General features: G+C 37.0%; 2 protein-coding genes across 2 annotated transcripts in view; one reads left to right on the top strand and one right to left on the bottom strand.

The window, feature by feature from the left end:
- The window catches only part of LOC101310690 (novel plant SNARE 13-like), a 4,475-nt gene extending 1,568 nt beyond the window's left edge, over window positions 1-2,907 (bottom strand). The window contains exons 1-4 of the mRNA XM_004297031.1: window positions 2,520-2,907; window positions 1,514-1,606; window positions 883-976; window positions 429-466 (exon numbers count right to left, since the gene is read on the bottom strand). Coding sequence (XP_004297079.1) covers window positions 429-466; window positions 883-976; window positions 1,514-1,606; window positions 2,520-2,596 — 302 coding nt within the window. The 5' untranslated portion in view covers window positions 2,597-2,907. The remainder of the gene's footprint in view (window positions 1-428; window positions 467-882; window positions 977-1,513; window positions 1,607-2,519) is intronic.
- Window positions 2,908-7,962: 5,055 nt separating this feature from the next.
- Window positions 7,963-11,236, top strand: LOC101310404 (Pyruvate dehydrogenase (acetyl-transferring) kinase, mitochondrial-like). Its single transcript, XM_004297030.1, has 6 exons — window positions 7,963-8,482; window positions 8,952-9,210; window positions 9,305-9,485; window positions 9,679-9,826; window positions 9,914-10,127; window positions 10,677-11,236. The coding sequence occupies exons 1-6, from the start codon at window positions 8,234-8,236 to the stop codon at window positions 10,733-10,735; spliced, it is 1,110 nt and encodes a 369-aa protein (XP_004297078.1). The 5' UTR covers window positions 7,963-8,233; the 3' UTR covers window positions 10,736-11,236.
- Window positions 11,237-12,388: the final 1,152 nt, after the last annotated feature.

The raw sequence follows: 12,388 nt of genomic DNA, 5'->3' as shown, positions 1-12,388 counted from the left end.
TTCATTTTTTAGAGATAGATCATTTCACGAACTTTTCAATCACAAAATCAAATCTCCACCGTTCAATTCATTAGGCTATATGAGTAGATCATTTATACAAATTTTCAGAAAATTTGGTGGTCGTTAAGTCATCCAAATGAGGGATTTGTTTTTAATTAATCTTGAACGGTGTAGGTTTGACATAAGTGTTAAGTTTTTGTTTTAATCTCAACCATCCAAGCTCATTAAAAAACAAGATCTAATGGTGTGGACCTATCCCTAAAAATGACAAAAATAGGGATTCCTCATTGGAAGGCCCCTGTGTGTGTGTGTGTGTGTGTGTGTATATATATAATGTCCTCATGGCTGCAGGCTAGACAACACCTACGCTCCCAGCATGAGCAAGTTTAACTAATGGATATTGGTACAACATGGATCGATGGACTTACGTTTTTCTCAACTGTACATATGAATTCAGCTCTTTGATCTGCAAAACAAAGCATTAAAAAAAACTGCAGTTACTACAGCAGCAAAGCAATTAAAAAGAAGAATGAGCATGTGCCAAGAGAGATCTTGTGCATTAATAGACAACTGACCAAATTATATCCTCCTATCACTACTATTATTATGTCAGAATCACGTAGATTGTCATGAACTCTACAGAAGTTTATAGCTTTACAATTAAAAAGGACTAAAAAAATATTGAAAGTATTGATGACTAGCAAAATGCAGGGGCTAGTTTGCAGGGACGGTATTCCATTACTTAAAAATGTCAAATAAGAATCTGAACACTTATTGCTCTCATAACATTCTCAGTTCAAAAGTGATGAAGAGCATGCATGCACTCATTGTACATGTACACATTATGTGATGCTACAAAGTACAGAGTTCATAAGAACTGACCATTGATTGCTTCTCTTCATTGAGTTGCTTATTCACGTCAGGAGTATTTCGGCCCTCCTCATCCTTCATTTCGCGATCAAACTCTTTGATCAATCTGAGGCAATGAATTAAGAGATCATACTCTCTGATTTAGTGAAAGAGAAAATCTGAAGAAAGAAGAATAAAGTAACTCCTTATTTTTTAGATTTTTGAAACTGCTTTTCAAAGATTCAAACTGCAGATCAAACCAAGTAGATGAAATAATAAGCTTTAATGACGTGAGATTCCCCGGTCCAATCATGTCGTGGTGAGAATCCGCCAATAGCAGAATTATTTAATCATCCCCAAAAGTTAATGGGACTCTAAAGGACGTATAACTTGTATACAATCCATAAATAAAAGTCTCTCACATCTCAATATCTTTATACTGAGGAAGCTCTCATGGTTTAAAACCTAGTTTTTCTCTTTTCATCAGTACCTAAAATTGTAATATGCTAGAGTTATCTCATGCAATTGTTGATTATTTGGTCCTGAAAAGTGCATTTGATGTGGTAACACCCCATCTCTCTGTCTAAATTAGGATTTTCCAACATCCCTAGCTACTGGAAATAATCAGAGAAACATTAGGTGAAAGGAAACCCATGTGGCATACCTTTTACATTCTCTCATCTTTCCTGTAAGATCCTCCAGCTGTTTACTTTGTCTATTGGAGTCTTTGATCTTATCAAGCTTCTGGAAGCCATTTCTGAAAACAAAAGAGAATGTAATTACAATATACTCATTATAACAAGGATCACATGGACTTGGCAGCACATAAAGAATAAAGATCATATATATGCACTCTAGTTTCCGGTAATAAATAGTGCAAGTGTCACTTGGAAGTAGAGAAGAATTGAGATACAACCATGAGAGAGTAGCCACCTAATAACTAGAAGCTATCTGAACTCTACGCTTAAAAATAAATGCCAATATGGTGATCTCCCTAGTTCATCATTCTGTGGAATTTATATAATCTGTTGCTGCAATGGGTTTTCAAGTAAGGGAGGTCAAAAAACATTTCAGCAGCACTGTGGATACCCTTGAGGTACTAATGAATCATCAAGAACATTCCAAAAAATTGAAAAAAGGAAAAAAAAAAAAAGAAAAAAAAAAAGAAGTTCACTTCTCAGCACTTTGGTCTCCATGAACAACTAACTTAAACGCATTATGCCTGCAGTCAATAGAACTTCAAGGACTGACAACTTTGACCTATGTTCGCCTTCATTCTTCCTCCATAACTTATTAGTAATCCACACACAAGTAACAACAACTTATCCAACACTAAAAGAGCAACCAATGTCACTCAACACTAGATAAAAACCACTCCAAAATACGCTATGAAAGTCGACTAAGTAATTCCATCAAATGGCAAACACAGATTACTGTATTACAAAACAAACAATTCGATTCTAGAGCAAAAGCCAGCTAACATATCCTAATATCCTCAATCAAACTAATAATTCTTCAAAATTCAAATCAAACTATGATCCTCACTAGTCATTCTACCACCATATTCCGACAAAATCAACTCTGATAATTCAAACAAAGCAAAAGGTAATTCCTTTATTCCAGAAACGGATTAAAAATCGAGAATGCGAAGTGAAACGAAATCCACATACGCGAGAGCTCGAAAATTGTCGTGGATTTCGCCATGGATCTGCTCCAACTGAGGACTCATCGGCAAGTTAGTGGCCATTGTCGCCAGAGACTGAACTCCACCACCGCAATCGAATCGGCGAGATACGAAACCCTAAAGCCCCCTTTTCGCCTTTGTCTACGATTCCAAAGACCTCCGCAGCATCTGCAATGTGATTGGCTGTCCACTACAGAACCCTAACTGCAAATTTCTTCACACACAACAAAATTCAAAACTCCGAAATTGGATAGAAACTTTAGAAGGATCTCTGGTTTGGGGTGAAAAGGTGATACTGAAAATTAAAGGGAGAATTTGGGAAAGGAAATTTTGGGGGAGAAAGAGCGCTGATTTGAGAGAGAATCGCTGTCTCTGGTAATTATTTCTTTCCGATGAAGCAAAAGCGATATGATTTTCTCGCGAAATGAAATGAGACGGTAAAATGATGGACCGAGATAACAAAATATCGCGAGATCTGGCTTGATCAGTTGATCCATTGCAATCTTGTTGTAACAATTGCTAAGGGGTACTTGTCATTAGTGTTTCTGGTTATTATATTGTTTGGATTTGTAATATGTGTTTTCGTTAGGTCTCACAAGTAAAGATCATGAAAACAAAGACATGTACAACACCTACATAATTTCTTTGTAATATTTAAATGGGTGACAAAAATGTGATCTTCATAAACGTATGTTTTTAGAAAAAACATGTCATCGCTTTTAGTACCATCACGTCATATAAGCGTGGTAATAAAGTAGGGTAGGAAGGCAACACCATGCGCATTCAAATGGCTTGACTCTCTTTATTTACATAAATATGGTGCAATTTTTTTAATTTTTTCAATACTTTGTGTGTAGCTAATAATTAAACTGTTAAAAGAAGAGAAGAGAAAACGATAGGATATATTGAATTTATCGGGAGACAATGAACGTGTATGACGTGGCTTAGAGATAGCAGAACAGCAAAAGAACAACATTTGTTGAGTGAATGGAATTGTTTATTTAAGAGAGAGAGAGAGAGAGAGAGAGCAGTTGAGTTGAGAATGGAGAATGCGCTGTCAGGTTGGGTCCTTCACTATGTGTGTACAACTGGAATTTAAACAAAGCTCAGCTACGCGCTCTATCTCTTTCATATGTTCTCTCTTTCTCTGTCTGAGCTTCTTAGGTCACATTTTTATTATTATACCATATGGTATATATATACCTGCTTACATTATGACGTACCACTCGTCATACTCATACCAATGTGGTCTATGTATTCTTTCTCTAGATAGTTAAAATTGTACCATAAAATTGGTTAGCTTCCACTCCATATATTATAATTTCATTGTCTTTGCTTCAATACTCAATAGTCTGCATTTATATGAACGTAGCAGTTATTATGCCATGCCGCAGATAAGTACAGCGAGAACTGAGAACCAGAGGCCACTGCAGCCATCACTAACTGCCGCCGGACGAGGGTTCCGATGGTTCACCGACCACCTCAAGCTAAGTGACGCTTCTCTAGCGCCATTTCACAATGTCTGCTCGATGATAAAGATGCAAATAAACACGGCCAGACGAGTAATTATCGAGCCGGTGATTATCATCGATCCCCTTGTTCTACACTTCAATCTGCGTGCATTGTCATCATCAAAGTGATCAAGGCCCTCCTTACAAATACGTACCACATAGCTTCCAAACTTCTCAACGTACGTATACCATCGATGGATGATTTAGTTGCAGGAGTAAGCCTGGCTCTACCATAATAGCTTGTAGAAACGTTAATCGGATCAGACAGAAACATGCATGCCTTTTGGGATTTAGTCATCAAGGGGATGGTGGTTCATCTAGCAAGCTAGTCTACTAATGTGATTGATGATTGTCTCATTGATATATGGGTGCGTTTTTATCGAGTCTATCTAGTTATACGTAGAGACGATAAGAACACTCATCTGGTGTTTTTGTTCTTTATCTTTTACATTACTCCACCGGTGGATTTACTTATACAGCAAGTGAATGCTTAAAGCCACGATCAATCCTCAAACCAAATTAGTAGCTAGCTAGCTTGTTAAATAATCAACTCGATCAATTTGTTTAAGTCTCCCATGCAAGCACGTTTATAGCTAGGCAATTCGATCTATACGTACGTATGCATGTTCTTGATCGATTCTAAAGCAGTGTCAAACTGAAACACAGAAGATCGATAGGATATTATTGCAGGCAAATTAAGATCGATCAAGTTATCCGATTCTGAGTAGGCGAACATCGCAATCGTACGTAGTAGGCATTTCTGATCCACGATCGAGCTTGTTTTCATTTCTCGCTTTTCAGCTAGCTTGACGAGGATGAATATATATTCACCGATCGACATCGTCTATATTCTGGGTTTGGCATGCTGGCTACTCATACTAGTATCTGTATGATCCTCTCCAAGCTACTAATGTTAGACGTCACAATTAATCTGAGTAATTAGTAGACAGTGTTAGAACAGATAGATATTGACCAATAATTATTGAAACAAGATGTTGTTTCTACAGCAGTGAACTTGATTTCTGATAACTAAAATACGAATTTAAACAATAATATACAACTTATTTGTTATGTATCTAAGAACAGCAACAAATTGAAATAAGAAAGCTTTAATAAAAGACTAACTTGTTTTGATGATAGAGGCTTGCGCACTGCAATCTCCTAAGACAGAAATTCGCCCCTACTATTGTGCACGTAGTTCTTAGACGTCTATCTTACAGGATACAACTATCGAGTTCAGATGCACTACAATTGAACCCCTGAGAAACTCTAATTTGTGTTTCTCAGAAATAAAGAAGAAGAAGAGAAGAAGGGAGAAGATTGTCTTTCTTTCTGCTTCCATTGCACGTCCTTATATGGACGAAAAACCAACAGATGCGTTTGTTCAATATGAATGAGCAGATGCATTGGTTTGATCAGTCCCAAAAGTCACATTCATTCGAATTAAAACTCTTTCCATCCGTTGATAATTTATGGAATTTCCAGATTTGTAATTTACAAGGCCCAAGGCCCATCTTTTGATATAAATATATATATATATTTAGAGGCCGGATGTGGAGCGAACGTCCGCATCGGTCTTAAAGTGCGGACGTTCGCCCGTTCTCCACCCTCTGGCGCTGGCAACGGCGCGCCTCCACCCCAAAAGACTCCAGCAGCGTCCCCGACCACTTTCCTTCCCCGGCGAGTCCGTTCTTTTCTAGTTTTCCGGCGAGATCACCCAAAACTTCAAACAAAGTTGATCTCACCGGAAACTGGAAAAAAACTGACTCGCCGGGGAGGAAAAGTGGTCGGGGACGCTGCTGGAGTTTTCTGGGGTGGAGGCGCGCCGTCGCCGGCGCTGGAGGGTGGAGAACGGACGGACGTCTGCATTTTAAGCCGAGTGCGGACGTCCGCACTTTAAGCAGAGTGCAGACATCCGCTCTACATCCTATATATATATATATCAGGGCCCTTCCACTAAGAAATCCCTTTTTTTGACATATATGAGGGATGGGGGATTACATCAACTTTTTTATCACAAAATCACATCTCCACCGTTCAATATATAGTTCTATATGAATAGATCACTTATGTAAATTTTCAGAAATTTTGGTGCTCATTAAGGCATTCAAAACTACGATTTATAATTATAAGCATGAACGGTTCAGGTTTTGCAGATTTGGTTCGTTCATTGATTTAATCTCCTTAACGATCACCAAATTGGCTGAAAATTTGTAGAATTGATCTATATATAAGGACTAACAAACTGAATGGTGGAGATTCAAAAATATAATCAAAAAGTTGGTGTAATCTCCAATCCCTCATATATGTAAAAAAAAGGATCTCTTAGTGGAAGGGTCCTCATATATATGTATATAGGTGTCCTACATGAATACATATAAGGGCAATCAAAATCACAATTCCTTTGATGTGGGAGACTATCCCACATTTTCCCAACAGACAAAAACTGAGAAACAAGCTCCAAGTAGAGCCACAAACGCATGCATATCTTAAAACTTTCCTACTTTTAGGTTAGTGATTACGGGTTTAGTTATTCGGACTATTAATGATTAGGGATTGGGTAGTTAGGGCAATTGTGTGAGTAGCTAGGGGTTAAATGTGCCCTAATTGAATGTGTTTTTAAATTGGAAACTTGTCGGTTCATAACGTTCTTAAGTTAGTGAGTTGTCTTCTTCCAATCTAGATATCATTCACCAAATAAAGAAAGGTTGTGAACTTGAATGTATTACCAATCCATATATGTTTTTAGGCTCATCCTAATACAAATGCCATAAATTTCAACAAGCAAACTGGAAAAGAATCAACAAGGTGTATCAATATTGGTATGTCAAGGAATACGTCGCAAATGAGGCATGCGATGTCTTGGTCTTTGATCTTACCCATCTCATCGTGCCGTTACGCAATGGAGAAAGGTGACACCCCTATCTTCTTCTTTTTCTTTTTTTTTTTTGATACTTATCTTCTTTGAAATCTATGGCCACACATTGGATTCACTTTTGGTCATTACAACAGGACCACAGGTCCCCTACGATGGAGCTCCATATATTTTCGGCCAATAAGGAAATGTAAAAACTATTATTTGATATATTTTCGGCCAATAAGGAAATGTAATAGTATTATTTGAATTGGTGACCCAAAGCAATTGTATAGAGGCAAATTTTAGTAATAAAAAGATGTTAAATATTACAAATTAATTAGAGTGATGAAAGTACAAAAATGGATTTAAAATCAGATTAATTTAAAATTTGAAAATAATCATCGCGAATTACTACAAAAAACATAGTAAAATACCTTCACCAATTCGTTCTCACTAACGTTGATGACCTTAATGTTAATATTCTCATCTAAGTCCTCACGTCAATCTTGTTCAATTTTTCTACGATGCATATTATGAGCAATTTAAAAATAGTGTAATACGTTCACCTGTTTTTGTTGAATATCTAGTAAGCCACGATCATATGAAAAAACATTCCTATGTAACGTGTTTTTCTAAGGCTACCATACCAAATTATTACAAACATTCCAAGGCTAATGGACAAAAAGATCAAGGGATGTGCGCTGTGTCCTTATGCAATGTTACAATTAGAAGTTGCATTGTTCCTAGTTTTGCTCCAAAACAAACGATTATACATAGGCAAACCATAACATTGCAAATAGAAACAACAGAAATGAAAAATAAAAAATAAAATAAAAAGAAACCTTAAAATCTTAAATAAATAATAATTAAAGAAAATATCTTTTGCCCCAAATTTAGCAGACCCCCTATCCTCCAGCTCAGAAAACGGGTCCATACGTTTTCCTTCTCCTATTCGACCCGAAACGGAGAAAACGGATTCACCACCCCCGACGCAACCTGCCACGTGTCGCCTTACCAGCCCACGTCAAAACCTCACCACCAGAAAACCAAAACCACTATTGAAAAGGAGGAGAAAACAAACTAACAAAGACCACAGAAAAAAAACCAAAGCACTGATGATGCATCCTAATATCATCTAAACCTTTAAGGCTCGGAATCCCAAACCTCCCCCAATTCGTGTTTCGTCTTTAAAATCACATTATTTGGTCTTTCTTTCTATGTCATCAGTGTGGCATTGTTTTCCAGAGTGAGGTGAGGTGAGGTGAGGTGAGGAGGGTTGGGTTTGCATGTGGGTGATATACATATTGGTTCTTGTTGTTGTTGTTGTTATCGATGGCGGTGAAGAAGGCGTGCGAGTCGTTCTCGAAGAGCTTGATAGACGAGGTGCAGAGATGGGGGTGTATGAAGCAGACGGGGGTAAGCTTGAGGTACATGATGGAGTTCGGGTCGGAGCCTACTTTAAGGAATCTGCTGATTTCGGCCCAGTTTCTGCATAAGGAGTTGCCTATTCGGATTGCCAGAAGGGCTATTGAGCTCGAGTCTCTGCCTTATGGTTTGTCTGAGAAGCCTGCTGTCTTGAAGGTCCTCTCTCTCTTTTGCTTCTAAATTATGTAGCTTTAATGTTATATGCTCTGTTTTCGTTTAGTTTTCTTTCAATCTGAGTATGTGGGGAATATTCATTACAGTACTTTGTTGTATGGTTTGTTTGTTTGTTTGTTTTTTTTTTCTTCTGTGCTTCGAATTTTAGGGGACAATGGGAATTAAAACTAGGCTAGAATGTCTGTTTACCTTTAAAAAAGGATGGATGTTTAGCTCTCGAATTGTTTTCATCATGATGCTAATTCTTGTACAAAATACTGTTTTATTTGATTGTCTGAGGTCTCAGTGTTGTGATTGTGGTGTGATCTTTCAAATAATGGACTATTAGGGGAAATTTCCTTTGAATGTACTTGTTTGGAATTGGAAGGAGACAAAATGGTGTAGTTTGCATCAACTTGGATGGATATGAGGCATGTACTGAAGCTGGGTGAATTTATTTTGTTTGTTCTAGGTAAGGGACTGGTATTTGGATTCGTTTCGAGACCTGAGATCCTTTCCCGACATCAAGGATGAAAATGATGAGAGGGATTTTACGCAAATGATCAAGGCAATCAAGGTGAGGCACAACAATGTCGTTCCCATGATGGCTTTAGGTGTTCAGCAGTTGAAGAAGGGCATAAATCCAAAGATTATCTATGAGGATCATGATGAGATTCACCATTTTTTGGATCGCTTCTACATGTCCAGAATTGGAATTCGAATGCTGATCGGTAAGTTTTTCTTCTTACTGTGATCCTCAAGTTGGTTTTCTCAGTTGTTTTTCAAATTTTTTGTTAATGGGTTCTAAAATCTAGTTTAACTCAGGCCAGCACGTTGAATTGCACAATCCCAATCCTCCTCCTCATTGTGTGGGTTACATACATACAAAAATGTCCCCACTGGAGGTAGCACGAAATGCCAGTGAGGATGCTCGCTCGATTTGCTTTCATGAGTATGGCAGCGCACCGAACGTTAACATCTATGGGGATCCTGATTTTACTTTCCCGTAAGTATATTTCTTACTTGGGTCAGACTAAGCGTCATCATTATCGTTCCCATCTACTTGATTGATAGTATCATGTAACCTATGCCATGATGTGACCACTTCTTCACTTTGAACGTACAGTAGTAACTGACCAGCTGCCAAAATAATATTGTGAAGGCTCAAGAGTAACAATTTCTAGTGGTTTTCTCAACAGATATGTTCCTACACACTTGCATCTTATGGTCTTTGAGTTGGTTAAGAACTCTCTGCGTGCTGTCCAAGAGCGTTTTATGGACTCAGACAAAGTTGCACCTCCTATTAGAATAATAGTTGCTGATGGAATTGAAGATGTTACGATCAAGGTATTGTTCTTGTGTAGCAGAATTTCTTTATTTGTTCATTTTACACTTGACCAGAATGCTTATCAAGTTGTGTGGCCAAATTCATAGGTCTCAGATGAGGGGGGCGGCATACCAAGAAGTGGTCTCCCAAAAATTTTCACATATCTTTATAGCACTGCGGCGAACCATGTGGATGAGCAGACAGATCTTGGAACTGGTGATTCAGTTATAATGGCTGGATATGGGTACGGGCTTCCTATAAGCCGCTTGTATGCAAGATATTTTGGAGGAGATCTGCAAATAATCTCTATGGAAGGATACGGTGAGTTGAGTACTTTTCAATCTGGTTGCACTCATATTTTTCTACACATGTACTTCACAGTTCTTGACATCTTCCTTGCATCTTTTTCTGTTGAGTTTGAGGGATGTTTCTTTTACTTTTTTATTTTTTTACTATTAGATTTATATTAATGGATTTTACTTGCCTCTTGATAACTCTTAGAATTGCATGTCATTTTCTTTTGCTTCATCCACATTTTCTACCATTTGGACTTTGATTAGCAATGGTTCAATCGAAGTCCTATTAACTATTATTAATTACCAGCTTTCCGCTTTGAACTTTGAAGGGGTATCTTCTGGTAATAGGCAGAAGCTAATATAATGACAGAATTTGTCTGTGTCATTTGTTCATCATATGTTTGTTTGTACTTGTTTCTTCTTTCAAATATAGATTTACCTGTCTCTATCACTAATTCTATTATCGCGAGGTTTACTTGCCTCATGATCTCTCTCTCAAATCACTTTTATTTTATTTTACTTCATCCATCGAGATTTTTCTTAAGTTTATATATTTGCGTCCTCTATCATACAGGGACCGATGCATACCTCCATTTGTCTAGGTTGGGAGATTCACAGGAACCTTTGCCATGATGAGCGGCCTGTGATTCCATTCTATGTGAAAGATACCGTTGAATTGTCAAATTAAATATTCTTGGGGAATTATATGCAGAAGTGCATACTTAGTATTATAGAGGATAAGTAGCTGTCAATTGTTCTCTATGCTAATTTAAGTTGGCAGTTTTCTTGTGTATTTTCTATGTAGTCTGGCAACCTTACTAGGTTTATGAGGATTAATCCGGCCGTATAGGAAGTCATGTGGCAGTCATAGATAAGACTGTTCAATTACTAAAAGTAGTTTTACTGGCCTAGCTATCCAAGGGTTTGAGCATGGTAAGTTGTTAATCTCTATGTTTTGTGTCCGTAAGCATATATAACTTGCATAGTAAATGTTATGGTATCAAGTGCTTTTCTCATGAAAACAACATAAAATAGTAGGAGAGATGGAGGATTTCAATTTCCTCCATCATTTCGTTAGCATTCTCTACTTGAATATTAATATTTTCGGTTTAAATGCGTATTGGATTATGCTTGAAAGTGCAAGAACTAGAAATAGCATGCATGACATCATTTATTTTAATTATTTTGAATTGGCTAGATTTATTTCAGAAGTTGATAGGAAACAAAAACTTAGTCAGTGCCAAAACAATGTTGTAGATATAAACTCAACTAGTGTTCTTATCATATATAGAAAACATTATATGGATGTGTTGTGCAAAGTTGACAGTTCGATTTAACTTCCTCCATCAAAATTATACATGGATTGTAATCAATCGAGTTAGTTTTTTTTTTATCTCACTTCCTCCGCCAAACTTATCTGAACATTAATAAGTTAGACATTCAAACGTCTTTCTCTCACCCCTCAAGTCAGTAATAGACTGACTGTGCCCATATATCGACTCACCACCATCACGATTTCCCATCTCGGAGAGGTTCATCCACTCTCCTGTCATGGGAACACGGATATGCTTAATCAGACGGTGCGTGCCATAATCGAAGACCACATAATGGACTCCCGAGGCTCGTTTGGATACCGTATGTTACATCCACAACAGCTTGCAGTCGCTTATCTTTGTAATTCTCAACTTTCATTCCAATGAAAAGAAAACTTTCATTTACTTTAATATCTTCCAATATCTTAATTCTATTTAGACAAAACAATAGTGGATATCAATATCTTGAATTCATTCCTTCTCCAACAAATGTTCTCACCTAGTACATAATTAAGCAGTTATATATATATATATATATATATATATATATATATATATATATATCGTCTCTTCAAAAACATCAGCATACATGTCAAAATAATTAAAAACCTATTTAGGCTTCTAAATCAATACATATACCCATATGCAGTTGAGAACTTGTGTGCATGGTAATCTGCATGTGAGATGATATTGCGCAAATGATGTGGGAATATTGTTAAGTGGTTGATTTTGAAATCGATGTTGTGGTACCGGTGATGGCAAATAGATATATAGAGAGAGAGAGCTATGGCTTAATTTATGGTTACATTTTTTATTGGATTTTTGAAAGAAAAAAAAATCACCTCATTTAATGTAAAAACTTCACCAACCTAAATTTTCGTAATTAAGTTATCAAAATATTCAAGAAAGTTATCTATTTTTCCTTGCGACTTATAGGATTAAGTTAAGAATACTCTTACTAGGGTTTTAAGGG

Source organism: Fragaria vesca, linkage group LG4 (genome assembly GCF_000184155.1).
Source record: "Fragaria vesca subsp. vesca linkage group LG4, FraVesHawaii_1.0, whole genome shotgun sequence".
Lineage (NCBI taxonomy): Eukaryota > Viridiplantae > Streptophyta > Magnoliopsida > Rosales > Rosaceae > Fragaria > Fragaria vesca.
The sequence above is the reverse complement of the archived record's forward strand: the minus strand, read 5'-3'. Positions and strand labels throughout refer to the sequence as shown.

What these genes read in the sequence shown, in the direction of transcription:
- LOC101310404 (XM_004297030.1), top strand. Translation starts at nt 8,234, where the DNA reads ATGGCGGTGAAGAAGGCGTGCGAGTCGTTCTCGAAGAGCTTGATAGAC. An exon ending in GATCCTGATTTTACTTTCCC is followed by an intron (nt 9,486 to 9,678) that starts GTAAGTATATTT and finishes TTTTCTCAACAG; the next exon opens with ATATGTTCCTACACACTTGC. An exon ending in TTGAAGATGTTACGATCAAG is followed by an intron (nt 9,827 to 9,913) that starts GTATTGTTCTTG and finishes CCAAATTCATAG; the next exon opens with GTCTCAGATGAGGGGGGCGG.